General features: G+C 44.3%; 1 protein-coding gene across 1 annotated transcript; it reads left to right on the top strand.

Moving 5' to 3' along the window:
- Window positions 1-982: 982 nt before the first annotated feature.
- Window positions 983-14,919, top strand: ZBTB8B (zinc finger and BTB domain containing 8B). The gene is made up of 3 exons (XM_008578212.1): window positions 983-1,967; window positions 11,358-11,536; window positions 14,281-14,919. Exons 1-3 carry the CDS (start codon window positions 983-985, stop codon window positions 14,599-14,601), a joined length of 1,485 nt encoding a protein of 494 aa, XP_008576434.1. The 3' UTR covers window positions 14,602-14,919.
- Window positions 14,920-19,626: the final 4,707 nt, after the last annotated feature.

The raw sequence follows: 19,626 nt of genomic DNA, 5'->3' as shown, positions 1-19,626 counted from the left end.
TGGTGTGGCGGCAGCATCCCTCATGTACTGTGTATCCACAGAGCAGATAGTGCTCATTTTTGGAAATCCCGGCAAATGTTTCATTGCTTTTCATTGGCTCTGACCAAGCCACATGGCCATCTCTGAGCCAGTCACTGTGGTCAAGGGTGGGATACATTGCTTGTGTTAGCCTACAGTACATTTTGCACACGTGGAGCCTGGGGATGGCATTGGCCAAGAATAGGGAGAGGGTGGTTCCACTGAAGCCATAAAGTAAACTAGAACCATAAGATTGGGAGAATGTGTGCCAGCTAGTCTGAGAATCCTCGAAATATTTTGACAGACTGATGTTAAAATGTATGAGTGAAGGCTGTCTTTGCCGTTCGCTAAGTCCTGGATGGAGCACTGGATACTGAGCTGTGATTCTTAGATTTGGGATTGTCTATATTCTGAGGCTTAAAGAAAGTAGAATGTAATGCGTAAGAACATTACTCTGGGAGCCAACAGACCTGGTTTTGAGTCCTGGCTCCATTACATCATCTCCTACCCTCAATTTCCTTATCAGAAAAATAGGGACAAAATATTAATACTTATTCAAAGGATTTTTATAAAAGATCATTGAAAGAATCTATGTAAAACACTAAGTACTGTGCAACATGCAGTTAGCTATCATTATTTTTTTGTTGTTTTTCATAAATTAACCCAGTTGGATAACCTCTGATTTCTGTTAGATCCAAAACAGCCTATATTTTAAAGGCACTATGAAACCAGTGGTTTTGGAAGAATTTTTTAAGAATTAAAAATGAAATTCTTGGGGTTGGCCAGTTATCACTTGAGAGAGCGTCGTGCTGATAACACCAAGGTCACGGGTGTGTCCCCACACAGGCCAGTAGTCAAAAAAAAAAAAAAAATTCTTATTTGTAAGGTTGGGATTTGTGAATTAACTTTAAAAAATTTTGGCAGAGATACAGGCCACTCCAGAGGAGCAGCAACTGGTGGAGAAATGGAGATGCAATCCTATTATGCCAAGCTCTTGGGGGAGTTGAATGAACAGCGAAAGAGGGACTTTTTCTGTGACTGCAGCATCATTGTGGAAGGGCGGATCTTCAAGGCCCACAGGAACATTTTGTTTGCTAACAGTGGCTACTTCCGAGCTCTGCTCATTCACTATATCCAGGACAGTGGGCGGCACAGCACCGCCTCCTTGGACATTGTCACCTCTGATGCCTTCTCCACCATCCTAGATTTCCTCTATTCTGGGAAGTTGGATTTGTGTGGGGAGAATGTGATTGAAGTTATGTCAGCTGCTAGCTACCTGCAGATGAATGACGTGGTGAACTTTTGCAAGACATACATCAGATCATCCCTTGATATTTGCCGAAAAATGGAGAAGGAGGCTGCTGTGGCTGCAGCAGTGGCGGCAGCGGCGGCGGCTGCGGCAGCTGCAGCAGCAGCTCATCAGGTTGACAGTGGAAGTCCGAGTTCAGGCAGAGAGGAGACTTTCTGTGGTACCAAGAGCTTAGTCTCCTCTCCAGCCAAGGGAGAAGAGAGTGCAGACTGCCTAAGAGAGTCCTCTTGTGGTGACTGTGGAGGGTGTCACCCTTTGGAACTGGTGGTGAAAGATAGCCAGGGCAGTGGCTTGGCTGAGAGTGACTTCTCTACTCCGCCCAAAAGGATAGAGCCCAAGGTGGAATTTGATGCTGACGATGTGGAGGTGGCAGGTGGTGAACAGCTGCAGCAGTATGCTGCCCCGCTGAGCCTGGCCCACATGGAGGAGGGCTTGCCCAGAGGCCAGGCTGTTGACTTGGCCTACAGCAACTACCACGTGAAGCAATTCCTGGAGGCACTCTTGCACAACAGGGCCACCCAGAGCAAAGACGATGCCGACCATCACTTTTCTCGGAGTTTGGAGGGAAGACCAGATGGTGCAGGAGTAGCCATGAGTTCCATGATGGACGTCCACACTGACTGGTATGGGGAAGACTCAGGTGAGCTCCCTTAGCATTCGTCATCTCTGTCAGTCATTTAGAACACACCAATTGTGCCTGGTGTTCTCCCATCGTCATGATCATCACCACTGTCATTGTCACTATCATCATCATCACCACCATCATTGCCGCCATCCCCACCACCACCAGTAGGCATTAATTGAGCACCTGCTGTATGCAGGGCATTGTTTCTTTGTGTATGTTTGTGTTATACGGTTCTACAACTAGAGTATAAGCATGTTGAGGGCAGTTTGGAGACATGGAAAGAACCCACTCTCTTCCACTAATCAGCAGTGGGACCTTGGGTAAATCACTGAATCTCTTTGAGCCTGTTTTGTCATCTGTAAAATGGGGATAATCATCCCTCCCTACCTTTCTCACAGGGCTGTTGTGAGGACTAAAAGAGAAGGTTTTCAGAAATTTTTCTCACATGTGATAATGTGTTCTATACATATAGGAGATTTGGTGGCTGGCTGCTACAGGGATCAAACCCCAGACCCTGCTGTTATCAGCACCATGCTGTAACCAACTGATCTAACTGGTCAGCCCCTAATATCTTTTTTTTTTTTTTTCCAAAAGATGACCGGTAAGGGGATCTTAACCCTTGGCTTGGTGTTGTCAGCACCACGCTCAGCCAGTGAGCGAACCGGCCATCCCTATATGGGATCTGAACCCGGGGCCTTGGTGTTATCAGCACCGCACTCTCCCGAGTGAGCCATGGGCCGGCCCATCAGCCCCTAATTTCACTTTTTGTTTAATTTAATTTAATTAAATTAATTAATTTATTTAAAAGATGACCGGTAAGGGGATCTTAACCCTTGACTTGGTGTTGTCAGCACCACGCTCTCCCAAGTGAGCTAACCAGCCATCCCTATATAGGGATCCGAGCCCGTGGCCTTGGTGTTATCAGCACCACACTCTCCCGAGTGAGCCACGGGCCAGCCCTAATTTCACTTTTTAAAAGCAAGAACACTGGTATGTCTGATTAAGACTAGACTTGAACAAAAATAAAATAAAATAAAGAAAAAAGAAAAAAACTAGACTTGAAAAACTTGAAAATGTTGTTTCTGGTCCTCAGAGACAATAGCTTAACCAGAATTTGGAAGATGGCAGCTGTTTCAGTGACCACACTGTGGGAACTTGTTGAAATTCTCATTTCCATGTGTATAATGGCATTTCACAGACTGTGAGCACTCTTTAATATCCATTAGACCCTCCTAATGCCCCATAAGTTTGGCAGAGGAATTGTGGAGAAACTGAGACCCAGAAGGGTTTAGTGAATTTCCTAAGAATGCAGAACTGTTCAGTGGCCCAGGTTAAAGTAGAAACCTGGCCTGGCTTCATTTCAACAACCTGTGAAGGCAGCACAAGTGGATAGAGGATTTCAGTGCAATGATTTTGACTTTCCACCCTGCTGCCTGTAAGTAGGACAAGTATCAAGAAATAGTAATTTGGCTGTGTAACACCTTCATTCAAGTCCAGTCTTTGTGAGTCTGGATAGTCAGGTTTCTAACTACAGGGGACTATGGTAAGGCAGCCACCCTGGCCCCTGGCCATGCCTGTTGTCTGCCAGGTTCATTCACATGGCTCCAGGGTAAATTTATTCCAAGTGCCAGGGCACTGAGTAGGATTGATTTGTTTGTTTTTTTATTTATTTGCTCAAATATTTGGGCACCTTCCAAGTGGAGACACAAAGATAAATTAGACATAGATGCAGCCCTCAAAGAACTGATGGTGCCTTAGAGGAGATAAGACATGTATGTAAATGACATAACAGGGCAGAAAAGTACCAGGGCTGAAAGACCCTCAGAGTTACGAGTTCACAGAAGTCCAACAGGAGAAGTGGCTTCCTCCTGGGAGATCAGGGAGCTTGATGGAAATGTCATCGAGGGAAGAAGAGACATGGGGAGAAATTGATTGGAGTGAGATCATGGAAAATCTTAAGCGCTACAAGGTGAAGTTTTATCTGTAGGCACAGGGGAATTTTTGGTAGTTTCTGAGGTTGGGAATGGACAGGATCTGTGCTTCATGGAGATTAATTTGGCCTCAGCACAAGATGGTGTGGAGATGGGAGACCAGGGCAGGGAGATTGGTCAGGGTCTGCATTTCTCATCCCTGACATTAGCACACATTGTTAAAGCATAAGGTCCCCCTATTATCTCTCCTCCCCCAGACTCCTCAACTCCAGTTCCAGCACTTTCCACGTCTTTTTGGAAATTTCACCTGCACTGGCTGCCTCCACTATTTTACCTCCTACTCTTTTCTCAGCCCACCATGGTCTGGCTTCCACCCCATCTACACCACTGAAATACCTTTCCTGAAGTCAGCTGTACATTTTTAGAGCTGATCCAGTGAGTGATTTTCAGGTGTTATCTTACTTACCTCTCTCAGTAGTATCCCATGTGGAGACTGGTTCCTGCTCACTGGTTGAGCGCGGTGCGGGCGCAACGCCGAGGGTTGCGATCCCGTTGCCGGTCCCCGGTATGGGCGTGACACCGAGGGTTGTGATCCCGTTGCCGGTCAGTAAAAAAGACAAAAAGGGAAAAAAAAAAAAAAATTCTTTCCTCACCTGGCTTCTGACACTATGAGGACCATTTGCTCTTACCTCTGCCACTTCCTGTTCAGCCTCATCACAGGGTCATTTAATGTCAGTGTATCCAGCATGCCATCATTGGCTCACTTCTCTGACACCTCTTCATTCCTGTTTGTTCATTTGTTCAATCATTCATTCATTCATCTAACAAGTATTTATTGAGCACTTACTATATGCCAGGCACTGTTAATCACAGTGAATGAAAGACAGTCCTTGTCCTTGTGGAGCTGACATTCTAGTGTAGTGAGACACACAATAAACAAATAAGTATATAGTACATCAGATGGTGATAAGTCTTAAGGAGGAAAAACTAAAGCAGGAATAGGTTGATAGAGAGTTAAGGGGATGCTATTTTATTTAAGGTTGACAGAGAAGATATTTCTAAGTCACCTTTGGGCAGAAACCTCAAGGGAGTAAGAGAGCAAACTGTATGGATATCAGGGAGAAGAACATTCTTGACAGAGGGACGAACAAAGCACAGAGGCCCAGGTGCATGATCATACTTCGTGAGTGAACAGAAGGGACAGCAAGCATGCTGATGTGGCTGGAGCTGGCTGAGCAAGGTGGTGGGAGGGGAGGGGGGATGACATCGGAGAGGCTAGGTGCAGGTAGGCCTTGAAGGCCGTGGGAAAGACTTTGGATGTTACTCTGAAATGGAAAGCCACTGGAGGGTCTCAGCAGAGAGTGGTTTGAAATGACATATTTAAAGGATTCTGCGGATGCTGCATGGAGAATAGACTATAGGGGAACAAGAATGGAAGCAGGAGGACTACTTGCGAGGGGACTGAAATACCCAGGTGAGAGACTTGCTTCCTGAGTCAGTGCAGTAGCAGTAGAGAGGTGAGTAGTGGTTGGATTAGGATTATGCTTTATCTCAAAAGTAGAGCTGATTTGCTCATGCTTTGTATGAACAACATGACAAAAAGGAGAGTTAAGGATGACCCAAAGGTTTTTAGCTTGAGCAGTTGATTTAAACGTGTGATGTTTGCAGTGCCCATTGGATACCCAAATGAAGATGTTTGGTAAACAGTTACTTATATAAGTTTGGAGTTCTGGGTAGAAGTCAGAACTGAGATATAAATTTGGGAGGCATGACTGGACCCGTGGGATTTAAAACCTATATATTTCGCGAACTCAGAGATCTAAAAGGAGAAGATAGGAAATTTAAGAATTGAGTCCTGGGAACACCAGCATTTTTTTTTTTCTTTTTGTCTTTTTTCGTGACCGGCAACGGATCGCAACCCTCAGTGTCGCGCCCGTACCGGACCGGGACCGGCAACGGGATCGCAACCCTCGGTGTTGCCCCGCACCTCGCTCAGCCAGTGAGCAGCCGGTCTGTATGTGGGATCCGAACCCTCGGCGGGAGCGCCGCCGCACTCCCAAGTGGCGCACTGTAGCAGTGCGCCACCGGGCCGGCCCCGGAACACCAGCATTTAGAGGTCAGGAAAATAGGGAGAGCCAGAAAGTGAGACTGAGAAAGGGCAGCCAGTAAGGGAGGTGGAGAATCAAGAAAGAGTGATGGATGCCAGGAGGAGAAAGTATTTCAAGAAAAAGGAGAAACCAGCTATGTTGGATACTGTGTATAGGCAGACTAAGAGCTCATCACTGGGTTTAGCAGTGGTAGAGGTCATTGATGAGACAAGACACTTAGGGAGTGAGCTGGAAAAATATAAGCTGGTGAGTGGAAGGTGGGGTGCTTGAAATATGGGTTATGGAGCAAATACAGTTGTTGGCAATATCTAGGTATGGGGCTGTGATTCTCATCCCTGATGTATATTAGAATGGGAGGGGCACTTTAAAATATGATGCTTGGGCTCACCCCATTCATGAGCCTGGACATGAGCATTTTTTTTTTTTTTTAAAGATGACTGGTAAGGGGATCTTAACCCTTGACTTGGTGTTGTCAGCACCACGCCCAGCCAGTGAGCGAACCGGCCATCCCTATATGGGATCCAAACCCGGGGCCTTGGTGTTATCAGCACCGCACTCTCCCGAGTGAGCCACCGGGCCGGCCCCGATTTTTTCTTTTTTTTTTCTTTTAATGTTAAGTTTCCCAGGTGATTCTACTATGCAGGCAGAGTTGAGAGCTGTTGGTTGTTGCATAGGGTCAGGTGGCTGAGATGGGGTGGGGGACAAGGTATTTGGAGGTAAAGAGGTCAAGGAATGGATTGTCCAGTGTATGGAAGGGTCATTGTTGGTATTCAAGCCAAGATTGTGCCAGAAGTTGTATTTGAAGGCGAGGTGATCAGATCTCCGAGGAATGAGGAGATGACCTAGGGCCCCTGGATGACTGTCACAAGGAGGGACAGCAGTGGTATCATCTGATGGTGTGAACTTCAAATATCTCAGGAAGAAGGGAGGGATAGTGGTCTGGAAATGGCAGTGAAGCACAGGGAGGACCCTGCCCACCTCTGACCCAGGGTGTCAGGACGATGGGATAGGCCTGAAGGGAAGCAGGTGTTCAGTGAGTTCCAGGTTATAGTGAAAGCAACCACTCCAGCCCTCTGAAGACACTCAAAACCATATTCTTCTCCTCTTTTCCTGAGCTCCAGCTTCATCTGTCTAACCTGGATATTCCCACTTGGACATTATGCATGGGCCTCAAACACAGTAAAGTATGAACTGAACTTTTTCCTCCTGAACCTGCTTTTCCACCTGTGTTCCCTGCCTCAGTTGATTCCAGCACAATCTACCAAGTTGACTAACCCAGAATCTATGTCATTTAGAATCTTTTGTTTCCCTTCCCCTACCCCCCAACCCCCACAATATGGTCATGTGAAGTACTGTTAATTTTACTTCTCCACCTCCACACCCACTGCTTTAATTCATGTCATCTCTCATCCAGACTCATCTCCTGCCACCTGGACTTACTGCCTTTAATCTTGTGTCTCTTAAATCTTTTACCTGAATTGTCCCCAGAGGGATCTTTTAAAAGTCAAATCTGACCATGTACCTCCTCTGCTTAAAATTCTAGCTGCTTACAGAATAAAGCCCAAGCTCCTGAGCATATGTATTAGTCCATTTCTGTTGCTTGTAACAGAATATCTGAAATTTGTAAAGAAATGAAATTTATTTCCTACAGTTTTGGAGGCCGGGAAGTCCACGGTCCAGGGGACATATCTGGTGAGGGCCTTCTTCTGGGTGGGAACTCCCTACAGGGTCCCATGGCAACCAGGGCATCATATAGTAAGAATGGGCTAACCTCTCACTCGCTCTCTTTTTAAAGCCATCAGAACCATGCCCATTACTCCATGAATGGATCAATCCATTGACAAATCCTCACAATCTAATTGATGACAGAGGAGAAGGGGTCTGGGAGGCCTTATAGCTGGCTTCAACCCACCCTGTCCTCCTACCAGGTTCCTGATGCTGCCACAGGAAAGAATTCAAGAGCAGAGTCACAGTAGAAAGTGAGAACAGGTTTAAGGTAACGAATAAGAGATACAGATTTTACAGAGAGTGTGGCCTAACTCCTTGCCTATTAGAGTTGTATAACCCCCTTCTACTGAGCATGCCTGGCCACTGGATTTGCATAAGTTAGCCCCCTGAGGTCTCAATTTCCCCAGCCCTTGTGCCAAAAATAGGTCCAACCAGCAACAGTAACTGTCCTCTAGGGGAGGACCTAGAGGAGGGGCATGAGACCTCAGGGAGTGGCTTGAAACACAGAGGTATGTCCTGAAACCCAAATCCAGGGACACTGAGCACCTCCTATCTCATAATCACCTCTTAAAGGCCCTTCTTTTCAAATACCATAATCTGATTTCTCACCCTCTTAGCACTGTTACAATGGGGGTCAAGTTTCCAATACATGAACCTTTGGGGGACACATTTGACCCACAGCAGCATGTCACGTCCATGAGGGCAGGAATTTTTGTCTATCCTGTTCACTGCTGTATCCTCAGGGCCTCAAACAGAGCCTCACACAGAGTCAGTGCTCAGGATAAATTTGCTGAATAAATGAACGACGTGACCATCACAACTTGCTTCTCACCCCTTCCTCAGCCTTATTCCTAACCTCCTACCCTATACTCTGTATTCTCATTTACCGCTATGCCTAAGCATGTGTTGTTCCTCTGCCTGAGATACCTTTCTCTGTCTTGAATTCCTGGTGAACTCCTATTCATCCTTTAATTTTTTTTTTTTTTTAAAGATGACCAGTAAGGGGATCTTAACCCTTGACTTGGTGTTGGCAGCACCACGCTCTCTGAAGTGAGCGAACTGGCCATCCCTATATAGGGATCCGAACCCGTAACCGTGGTGTAGTCAGCACCGCACTCTCCCAAGTGAGCCATGGGCCAGCCCCCTATTCATCCTTTAATTTTTTTTTTTTTTTAAAGATGACCAGTAAGGGGATCTTAACCCTTGACTTGGTGTTGTCAGCACCACGCTCTCTGAAGTGAGCGAACTGGCCATCCCTATATAGGGATCCGAACCCGTAACCTTGGTGTTGTCAGCACCGCACTCTCCCAAGTGAGCCATGGGCCAGCCCCCTATTCATCCTTTAAAACCTTGCTCAAAAGTTACCTCTGTAAAATCTTCTCTAAACTCCTAGAGAAAATCATTACTTACTTATCTATATTTCTTCATCACTTTGAACTTTGCATGTGGTATATCATATTGTATGAATATGTTTGCATGTCTTTCTTGCTAGTCTTAACTTCTTGAGGGAAGAAACAGACGTCTTAGTAAAGATGAACCTTAACACAGTGCCTGGCATGTAATAGGCATTCAAATGAACTGTTGTATTGGGGGAGTCAAATCATGGAAGAGGAAGGAAGGTGTTGAGATAATTCATACTCTTCTGATGGAGAAATAGTTAACAGTTGTTTTTTCCAAGGACTTATGCTGAGTCTATTTTATGTTAAGTTTTTGTAGATAATCAGGAAGAAGGGTATAGTACAAAGCCAAGGTGATGGGGGTAGATGACAGAAAGACTCTGTGGTGCCAAAGGAGCGAGCAGGATGAGGAGCTATGAGCTGTTACTTTTATCCTAGGAAACAGATTACCATCCATATTTTTACAGGCATCTCAGTATCAGTGTGATCAGTGAGAAATATAATAGTCCAACATATGTATGCGGTGATGAGTTATAAGCTGCTGCTTCTATCCTAGGAAACAGATTTTGGAGATGCTATAGATTATGTAAAATGTTAGGTATTATCAGGATGGGAACTAGAAACTAAAGAGAATAATCTCCATCCTTCCATAACAGGATGTTAGGTTCTCACTTGGAATTCAGCTTGCCATACTTTTTGCAGCACCTCAAGAAAGACAAAGCCCAGTTAGGTGTCCTGAGATGGTCCCAGAGGAAAGAGTGACTGCAGTGTTGAGCGAGACCACAAGAGCCTGGATTGTTTAATTGGTAAAGAAACGCTGAGGAGATGATGATGATGACAGAAGTGGCTGACATTTGTGAGTGCTTACTGTGTGCCAGGTGCTCTGCTTTAGGGTTTATTTTATTTCATTCTTACTACAATCCTATGAAGTGGTTAGTGCGTGGTGCTAATAACACTAAGGTCATGGGTTCAGATTCCTGTACCGGCCAGCTGCCAAAAAAAAAAAGAACTACTGCCTGAGAAAGCGATAATTCTGGTTCAGAAGTCTGATCCATCGTAACAGAGTTTTTCAAATTTTTTGAAGGTAATGGGATCTGTATTAGTCTGTTCAGGCTTCCATAACAGTGCCACAGACTATGTAGCTTAAACAACAGAAATTTATTCTCTCGCAGTTCTGGAGGGTCGAGGTTCAAGATCAAGGTGCCAGCAGGGTTGGTTTCTGGTAAGACCTCTCTTCTTGGTTTGCAGACTTCCACCTTCCTGCTGTGTCCACACATACCTTTTCCTCTATGCATGCACTAGGGAGGGGGTAAGAGTATAGGGGGGTGGACGGAAAGGAGAGAAAGAGAGAGAGAGAGACAGAGAGAGATTAATCGATCTCTGGTGTCTCTTGCTCGTCTTAAAAGGAAACCAGTCCTATCATTAGGGCCTCACCTTGATGATCTCATTTAATCTTTATTACTTCCTTCAGGGCCTTATCTCCAAATATAGTCACATTGGGGATTAAGGCCTGAAAGTATGAATTTTGGGAGGACAAAACTCAGTTTATTTATTTTTATTTTTATTTTTTTTATTTTTTAATTTTTTTCCCATTTTGTCTTTTTTCATGTCTGGCAATGGATCGCAACCCTCAGTGTCATGCCCGTACTGGACCAGGACCGGCAACGGGATCGCAACCCTCGGTGTTGCGCCCGGACCTCGCTCAGCCAGTGAGCGGGAACCGGTCTGTATGTGGGATCCGAACCCTCGGCGGGAGCGCCACTGCACTCCCAAGCGGCGCACTGTAGCAGTGCGCCACCGGGCCGGCCCAACAAAACTCAGTTTATAACAGGGTCTCACTCAGCATTGTCTTAAAATGAAGTCAAATAGAAAAAACCCTATCAGAGTGAGTATTGTTTTGGGAAGCTTTTCCAGTTTTCCACATGAAGGCATGAGCTTTCTGAGGCTGTAATGTAAATTATATTTCTAACTGTGAGTTACAGTCAGAAAAGTGTGAAACCTGGTGCCTTATGGCACTCCTTGCAACCTAACATGAGAAGCCCACTTTACCCACTGGCTGATTGGGAGCATGACAGAGTTGGAGTAGCAGACAAGGTCCTACTGTTGGCTGCCGGCGAAGTTGATGTCCTCCATCTCTATCTGGGCTGATGGGATTCCCCATCCCCAGATCCCATCCAACAGAGGGTGGCCAAGGTTGTTGTTGCTTACAGTACAGCTAAATCAATCCATCTGCTTCCCCAGGTGATGTGCTGGTGGTCCCCATCAAGCTCCACAAGTGTCCTTTCTGCCCTTACACTGCCAAACAGAAGGGTATCATCAAGCGGCATATCCGCTCGCACACAGGCGAGCGGCCCTACCCCTGTGAGACCTGCGGCAAGAGGTTCACTCGACAGGAGCACCTGCGGAGCCATGCCCTGAGCGTAAGTGTCCCCACTGGTGTTGCTGTCACAGCAAAGGCATTTCATGAAATTGTCTAATGTAAGGGTACAGCCAGCCTGTCTCTCATCCTCTGTCCACTGGGATATTTTCAGAGAATTTTGAGCATATGTTTCTTCTACTAGATTAGAGCTGGGCTAATGGCACTTAGAGAAAGTTGAAACTTATATTTAACAGACTAGATTTCTGAGAGGAAGAATCAAGAAAGTTTAGATCCTGGACAGGGATGGTTGTCATGAGGCAGAGAACAACAGGGCTTGGACAAGGGGTTGTGGGTCTTCTCCCACTGGTGTGATGCTGAAGGTAAGCTGCTGTTGTGAGGTTGTCACCCAGGAAAGGAACCAAACATTTAATTAAGAATTTTAACAGAGTTTATTAGCTGGCTGGTGACTGCCTCCCCTAGGTATTTTGGGAGAACAGCCCTGAGCCTTGGTTTTGTGGAGTTTATAAAGGCAAAAACCACATCCCATTGGCACATGGGTTTGTCCAGGTGCACAAAGCCAGAAAGGTAGCTAGGTTACAGAAGCCAAAAGTGAGCAATTGAAGCAATCAAGCATAAAAACTTCCATTGTGTATGGTTCTTGTTCCCATGTAATAGTTCACTGTGTATGGTCCCTGTTTCTATGCAACGTTTTTTGTTTCTGTGAGAAGGTTAACAGTTTCTCACACAGAGGAGGCTAGTCTGACAATGAGAATGGAGTATCTATCCAAGATGGTGTTGGTATTGCTCAGGGTTCTCTGCTACACTGCTTCCTCAGTTTCTCACCCAACCCCAGCACCTGGGGGTAGGGGTTGGTATACTGCCATTTATAGAGCTACCTGTGGGCAGCAAAAAGGGCTCCAACCTCAGAGGTCCTTCCCTCTAGCTGCCTTCTAGGATTCTGTCTCCCTGTGAGGTGGTGATTCCCATCAGCTAAAAAGCATTCAGGTGGTTTAGAAAATGTTGCATTTAACGGGCCGGCTCGGTGGCGCACTGCTACAGTGCACCGCTTGGGAGTGCGGTGGCGCTCCCGCCGAGGGTTCGGATCCCACATACAGACCGGTTCCCGCTCAGTGAGCGAGGTGCGGGAGCAACGCCAAGGGTTGCGATCCCGTTGCCGGTCCCGGTCCAGTACGGGCGCGACACTGAGGGTTGCGATCTGTTGCCAGACACGAAAAAAGACAAAAAGGAAAAAAAAAAAAAAGAAAATGTTGCATTTAAGATCATCTTTGAGCAAGGCAATCAGTCTTTGGAAAATCCAACATAAAAATAGTTTGGACTTCAAAGGACACTGTCAAGAATGTGAAAAACTGCAGAATGGGAGAAAATATTCTCAAGGGATATATCTGATAAGGGTCTAGAATATATAAAGAACTCTTACAGTGCAAGCAATAAAAATACAACCCAATTAAATGTGGACAAAGGATTTGAATAGACATTTCTCTGTTAAAAAAAAAAAAGTACAAATGGCCAATAACCACATGAAGAGATGCTCAACATTATTAGTCATAGGATAAATGCAAATTAAAGCTACCATGAGATGCCACTTCACACCCACTAGGATTGCTATAATTGTTGGTTTACCATTGTCCTGTCTCTGCCTCCTGTGTGTATCCTGCATCCAGAGCTCTCTAGAAGAGACTCTCTGATTGGTTCACAGAGCTCCTATTGGCTGGAGTTCCTGAAGAGGACACACATTAGAAAGATAGTTCCTTGGGCTGGCCCGGTGGCGCACTGCTACAGTGCGCTGTTTGGGAGTGCCGGGGTGCTCCCGCCGAGGGTTCGGATCCCACATACAGACCGGTTCCCGCTCACTGGCTGAGCGAGGTGCAGGTGCAACACCGAGGGTTGCGATCCCGTTGCTGGTCCCGGTCCGGTACAGGCACGACACTGAGGGTTGCGATCCGTTGCCGGACACGAAAAAAGACAAAAAAAAAGAAAAAGAAAGATAGTTCCTTACACAGAGGGGACTCCCGGGGCTCCTACCCTTAAGGGGAGCTGTGTGAGGGAAAAGATCAGGTTCTCTTTTCTAGTATGCAAAGCTCTTCTCATAAGTAGACTTGCATTTATCAATGAGAAAGTCAAGTGTGGGCTGGTGCATTAGATTTGTCGGATAGAGGGAGGTGTAATAACACCAAGATTAAGGGTTCAGATCCCCTTACCAGCCAGCTGCCAGAAGAAAAAAGAAAAAAAGAAAATCAAGCATGTGCTGGCACATCTGGGGAATACACTATCTACTCTAGCAAATCTGCTTTCCTACTAATTAAACAATCCAAGGTACATTAAAAACCATGTCTAAAATCCTAATCAGCTCACTGCATGCCCTTTATCTGCAAGCGTCAGAGATACAGTAATGAATGAGACAAACTCCATCCCTGCTCTCTCAGAACTTAGGGTCTAGTGAATTTTACCGATGATGTGTGAGAAGTACAACAAAGGAAGAAACATAGGTGAGAATATATAGCTGAGGTCCCTAACCTGGCCCAGAGCACCAGGGAAGACTTCCTTCAAAGGTGTTAGTAAGGGGTGAGGGGGTGTTGATGGGGAGGAGGGAACGTTTCATGCATGTCCAATGGCCCTGGGGTGGAAAGAACCTTGGTGAGATGGAGATTGTGGCAGAGAAAGCAAGGTGGAGAATGGCAAGAAATGAGGCTGCAGAGTCAGGCAGGGGCCAGATCACATGGGACCTTGTAGACCATGGCTCAACCCCTCTTCTGCGACATTTACTGTGTCTGCTTGTGATTGTAGGTCCACAGATCCAACCGTCCAATCATCTGCAAGGGCTGCAGAAGAACCTTCACAAGTCACCTGTCTCAGGGGCTGCGGCGCTTTGGGCTGTGTGACAGCTGCACCTGCGTTACAGACACACACGATGATGATGATGATGATTTGATGCCCATCAACCTTAGCTTGGTGGAGGCTTCATCTGAAAGCCAAGAGAAGAGTGACACAGACAATGACTGGCCAATCTATGTGGAGTCTGGTGAGGAAAACGACCCCACCGGAGATGATTCTGATGACAAACCACAAATTCAGCCCAACTTATCAGACCGAGAGACACTTACGTAGCAATAAATTGGTGGGGAAGAAGTTTTAGAATTTGTTATTGTCCGTTCTGTGGTTGAAAGCCACCTTTTGTCCAATTTTGTGGAACTCTGAGAGGACCGTTTTTTTCACTGTTACTATATTTGCATTTTTGTAAGACTACATGGTAGAGGTTGGATTTCGTGACTCAAAAGACTAATAACTTTTTAGTGTGGTGCCATTGGTTTCTGAGGGCTTTGCTGGCTACTCCTTAATTCTGAGTGAATCGAAGTTGGCCTAGAGGCTTCCTGTTTTTCCTGCTGTGCATCCAAACTCTGGTATGAGAAAGATATGAAAAATCTCCATGCTTGTTTTCATATTGTTTGAATCCGCTGCATTTCTTTGTTATCATCCTCTTTCTCTAAAAATGTGGGCAAGAATACATTAAGTTTTAGGATCAACTTACCTTTGCCAAGGCTTTTGTAACAAATTCCACATTTTAATTTTCTGGCAAAATATTAAAGAGAAACCATCATCTATATAAAGCAGGCAGGGCTGTCTGGCTACAGGATCTTAAAATGTACTCTCTAAATCTAAGATGGCAGTTTTAAGGCTGGGAGTAATCATATGCAGACAAGCATGGAAAGTTGCTGAAAGGCTCTTTAGGGCACGTGGGCTTGCCCAGTTGAATTAAATTTTAAGTTACCTTCGCGAAGAGAGCCTGTGAGCTCAGGTCTGGGTAGTTTCCCTGTCTGGTTTGGTATTTGACTGTTTTACACACACAAATAACCTGTTTATGATCATAAAACAAGTAATTTGGGCAAAACTCCAAAATGCTCCCCTACTTTTTCCAGCCATTTCCAAGAGCCATTGCTGTAAGTAACATGGAAATGTGGCCACCCCTGACGTTCTTTTTCTTAGTTTATACCTAGAACTTTAATTGGAGGGAAAGTGTAAGCCTATTGAAACAAGTTATACTTGTAAATCGTTCACCTTTTAAAAGATCCTCTTGAGGGAAAGAGAAGGTTAGTAGAAGAACAGGTTTTTAAAACCAGTCTGCTCTTCACCCACTCTGCAGCCATACAATTATTCTAACAAAAGAGGCTGAACTTCTTTAAAGGACTAAAGAGCAGGAAATATTAAGGATTAAGGATGTGACTGAAGGCACTTTCATAATTTTGTCTTATGTTAAAGTATCCAAAATGGTTTTAAAAGAATCCCCTTGTCTTCCTTTAGTTTTAGTACAGTTGTGTTTCAAGCAGTTTGACATTGCAGTGACACGCATGCATGTGATCAGTGGTCTCATCTTCTTGAACAAGGTATGGACCAGTTCACGTGTGGTCAACTGGTAAGCAACACGGTACAAAGATAGGGTACCGGTCCATACAGTAGAACCGCATATTGGTAGATTGGAAATTTTAAAACTGGTCTTTTCCCCCAGGTAATCTGAAAAATATTGCTCTGGATCAAGAGTTACACATTGAAAATGATTAGGGACCAGAAACACTTTTTTTCTCTGAAATGAAAATATTAGCTGTTATTTTAAAGGAGGAATCTTAGCAAAAAGGAGACCTAAATGGCTGAGTAGAAGATTTACTTTGCAAGGAGCTTCATTTAATATTTTTGCTGTGTCTGTTTAAATTATTTCTGATATTTTAACATCAATTTTCTACCTCACAGTTCAACTTCTCTGCCTACTCTCTCTGGTAGAGTAGTGATCCTCTTCAGTGATCCTGTGACCTGTTCATATCACTGGGTACATAATATTACATTAGAGATATCACTGTAAAGACAGTGGTTCTCAATTGGGGGTGATTTTGCCCCTTGGGGGACATTTGGCAATGTTGGGAGACATTCTTCTGGGTACATAATATTACATTAGAGATATCACTGTAAAGACAGTGGTTCTCAATTGGGGGTGGTTTTGCCCCCTGGGGGACATTTGGCAATGTTGGGAGACATTCTCGGCAGGGTGGTGCTGCTGACACCTAGTGGGTAGAGGCCAGGGATGCTAAACATCCTACAATGTGTCCCACAACAAAGAATGATCTAGTTCGAAATGTCAATAGTACCAAGTTGAGAATCCCTCCTATAAGATAAGGTAGGATTTTTAAAATGAACTTTAATGAGTAAACTTAATTTTGTGTTCTATTTTAGGCTATCTTTTGCCTTCGTAATATTTCATAAGCTCTTACGTTCCCACAGGTTTTAGAAGGTAGTAGATTAGCAAAATGGAGAGCTGAGGCCAGATGGCTCACAGCTTGCCCAAGATCTGATTTAGGTTTATGATGTGGAAACTTAGAAATTCTGACTCTGATTTGTACTCCCAGACCATTACTGGGCTCTGATCATTTTGTTAATTTTTTTTTCATTTTGTTAAATTTTAAAATAGCAGAATCATTGGGAGGAAAATGGAACGTGAAAACGGGAACATGGCTTAATATTCAAGTGATTCTTTTTCTTTCATAATGTCTCAGATTGTTGCATGCCTGGTTAACTGTTTGGGGTTTGTGTGTTGGCATTGGTAATAACCGGATTGCTGAATTCTATCACTCTTAAAGGATATACTTCTTTGTCTGTACTATCAGATAATAATCTGGTTCTCTTTTAAGTGTATGTTCACATTTGATGGTCAGTATTTATAGTCATAGTGTCTTTGAGGTTAAATTCGTGGAGTTGGTGATACTTTTATAAATATATTCACAGTTGGGCCCAACACAGACCATTAGTGATTTAGTTTATATTCTGGCATCTTTTTGGTACATTCAGTCCAGGTTCACAAAGGGATATTTTTGTCTCTTGTTAGATATATTGCATGGATGAAAACAGGATTCTTACTTGTAATGGAACTCAGAAATGGCATTCTTGGGAAATTGTTTCTCTTGGGGGATGGGGACCCCTTCTTAATGGTTGGGAAGGATGTAAATAAGGCCTGTAAATTTAGTAATCAAGAAATGACATACAGCATATGATTTCTGATCATATGGCAGAAAGATGCCATTCTGATATAAATATTTTGGTAGCCATTAGACTACCTTTCCTTAAGAAAGCTGCTGGCCTAGTGGTCTGCAAAACTCTGTGGAACTGAGTATTCCGGTGGTTCAGAACTTTGTTGTTAATTGATTTTGTGACAAACCCCATAAAGAGGAAGTCAGCGGGTAGGACTGCATGCACTGATTCTGAGAGCAGTGGGGAAGACTGGAGTGGCCTTTGGTTGAGTGAACTCAGACTGTGTCATTTGGGCATCTAGGGGTTTCTCGTGTGTCCCTTGTGCATTGAGAATAGAATTTTCTCTGTGGAGTCTAGCGTAACAGGGTAGGGAGGGCAGAGGGTTGGGGTAGGTGACAAGTTCCTAGCACACTCTGTTTTGAGCATTACCACTGTACTTCCTCTTGTCATTGGTCTCTTGTAGCTTGTCCTATGCTTTCATGTGATCAAACTATCTTCTAACCGAAAAAGGGGGCCCTTTATTCAGTTGCTTATGATAGACAATGTTCTCATTGATTTTTATTGCTTTTGTAGATCTGTCTTTCTACCCAATATTATGTTCCTCAAATCTTTCTTTGGAGGGCTGGAAATTTGAATTCTTTTCTTCAAATGATGCTTCTGTAGAGAAAAATGAAAAGTTTTTGAGGGGGCAAGAGTAGTTTGGTTGGTTTCTAACATGTTCTAACGTTAAAAGGTGACAGTAACTCATGCCGTTATGTGATCAGATGATATGGAAACTTCATAACTGAAAGAAGCCATTTAGCATATGTTTTGACCATCCAGGTAGATAATTTTGCTACTGCCAATTCTTCATTGACAGTTATGATGTTTTGTGGGGGGAGCAATTTTTATATCCATCATTTGAATTTTGGGCCTTTGTAAGTAATTTATTAAAAATCAGTAGAGGTTAGGGTGGGAATGTGCTTTGACAAAGAAGGTTTAATAGTAACAAGCTTGGGGATTTTGAGGCAAGGCATGAATTTGAGATGCACGTCTTAGTGACATGTGATGGACATGGATTATCTGTCATGCAGACAATGGAAGGTCAAAATGGTTAAAACAGTTTCTTAGAATGAATGCAATAAGGAATTGAGGATTGATCTTCTCACATGAGTGAGTTAATAATCCTTCATAATTTCACTTTAGTTAACTTCTTCTCGGTGCAATTATTTTACATAAAATTCTTTTTTTTTTTTTCCTTTTTGTCTTTTTTACTGACCGGTAACGGGATCGCAACCCTCGGTGTCACGCCCGTACCAGGGACCGGCAACGTGATCGCAACCCTCGGTGTTGCGCCCGCACCGCGCTCAGCCAGTGAGTGGGAACCGGTCTCCACATGGGATCCGAACCCTCAGCGGGAGCGCCGCCACACTCCCAAGCGGCGCACTCTCCAGTGCGCCACCTGGCCGGCCCAACATAAAATTCTAATGAGGAATTTTGTGGACAAGATTTTAGTTAAGGGAAAAAAACCCCACAAAATAAAAGAACTGTTGAATAGATCTCTACACAGAAGAAGCTTCCATCAAACATTTTTTTCTCACCTCTTTGTCCCATGGTGTTAAGACCAACTATTTCCTTATATTAGACAGTTTCTGGGCAAAGTGTCGCAAGTCTGGACACTTTAGATTCTGTGAAAAAAGACTGACCACTACTTGAAAAACAGGTAATATGGGATGCTATATAACAGAAAAGTAAGGCAAACACCACAAAAATTACAGGAGACATTACCATGGTAAGCTCTGAGCTCTACAATCACTTTCCAACAACTCTTAGAAAAATAGAAACTGACTTTATCTCTGGCTGCCAAGTTTCCAAGTGGATTAGTTCATCTTAAAGGAAGGTATGATCAGGATTTTTTTGGAAGCAGAAAAATATGCCAAACAGGTTCACATTTTTTACTATCTATTGCCCCTGTGAAGCATCTACTACTATCAGAAAAACAAGCAAATAGTACTGCAGTGACCCCAGGGGACTGCTTAGGCTCAACTGAATGCTTAGAAACATTCAAGCTCATAACTGCCACAGTTGACAGCAGATTCACTTAGGATGTAGGATGGTAAGCACAGCTTGCCAGCAGGGCAG

This window comes from Galeopterus variegatus, unplaced genomic scaffold (assembly GCF_000696425.1).
Source record: "Galeopterus variegatus unplaced genomic scaffold, G_variegatus-3.0.2 Scaffold1648, whole genome shotgun sequence".
NCBI classification, from domain to species: Eukaryota; Metazoa; Chordata; class Mammalia; order Dermoptera; family Cynocephalidae; genus Galeopterus; species Galeopterus variegatus.
Note: the sequence above shows the minus strand (reverse complement) of the source record. Positions and strands in the feature narration are given on the sequence as shown.

What these genes read in the sequence shown, in the direction of transcription:
- ZBTB8B (XM_008578212.1), top strand. Translation starts at nt 983, where the DNA reads ATGGAGATGCAATCCTATTATGCCAAGCTCTTGGGGGAGTTGAATGAA. An exon ending in CTGGTATGGGGAAGACTCAG is followed by an intron (nt 1,968 to 11,357) that starts GTGAGCTCCCTT and finishes CTGCTTCCCCAG; the next exon opens with GTGATGTGCTGGTGGTCCCC. An exon ending in TGCGGAGCCATGCCCTGAGC is followed by an intron (nt 11,537 to 14,280) that starts GTAAGTGTCCCC and finishes TTGTGATTGTAG; the next exon opens with GTCCACAGATCCAACCGTCC.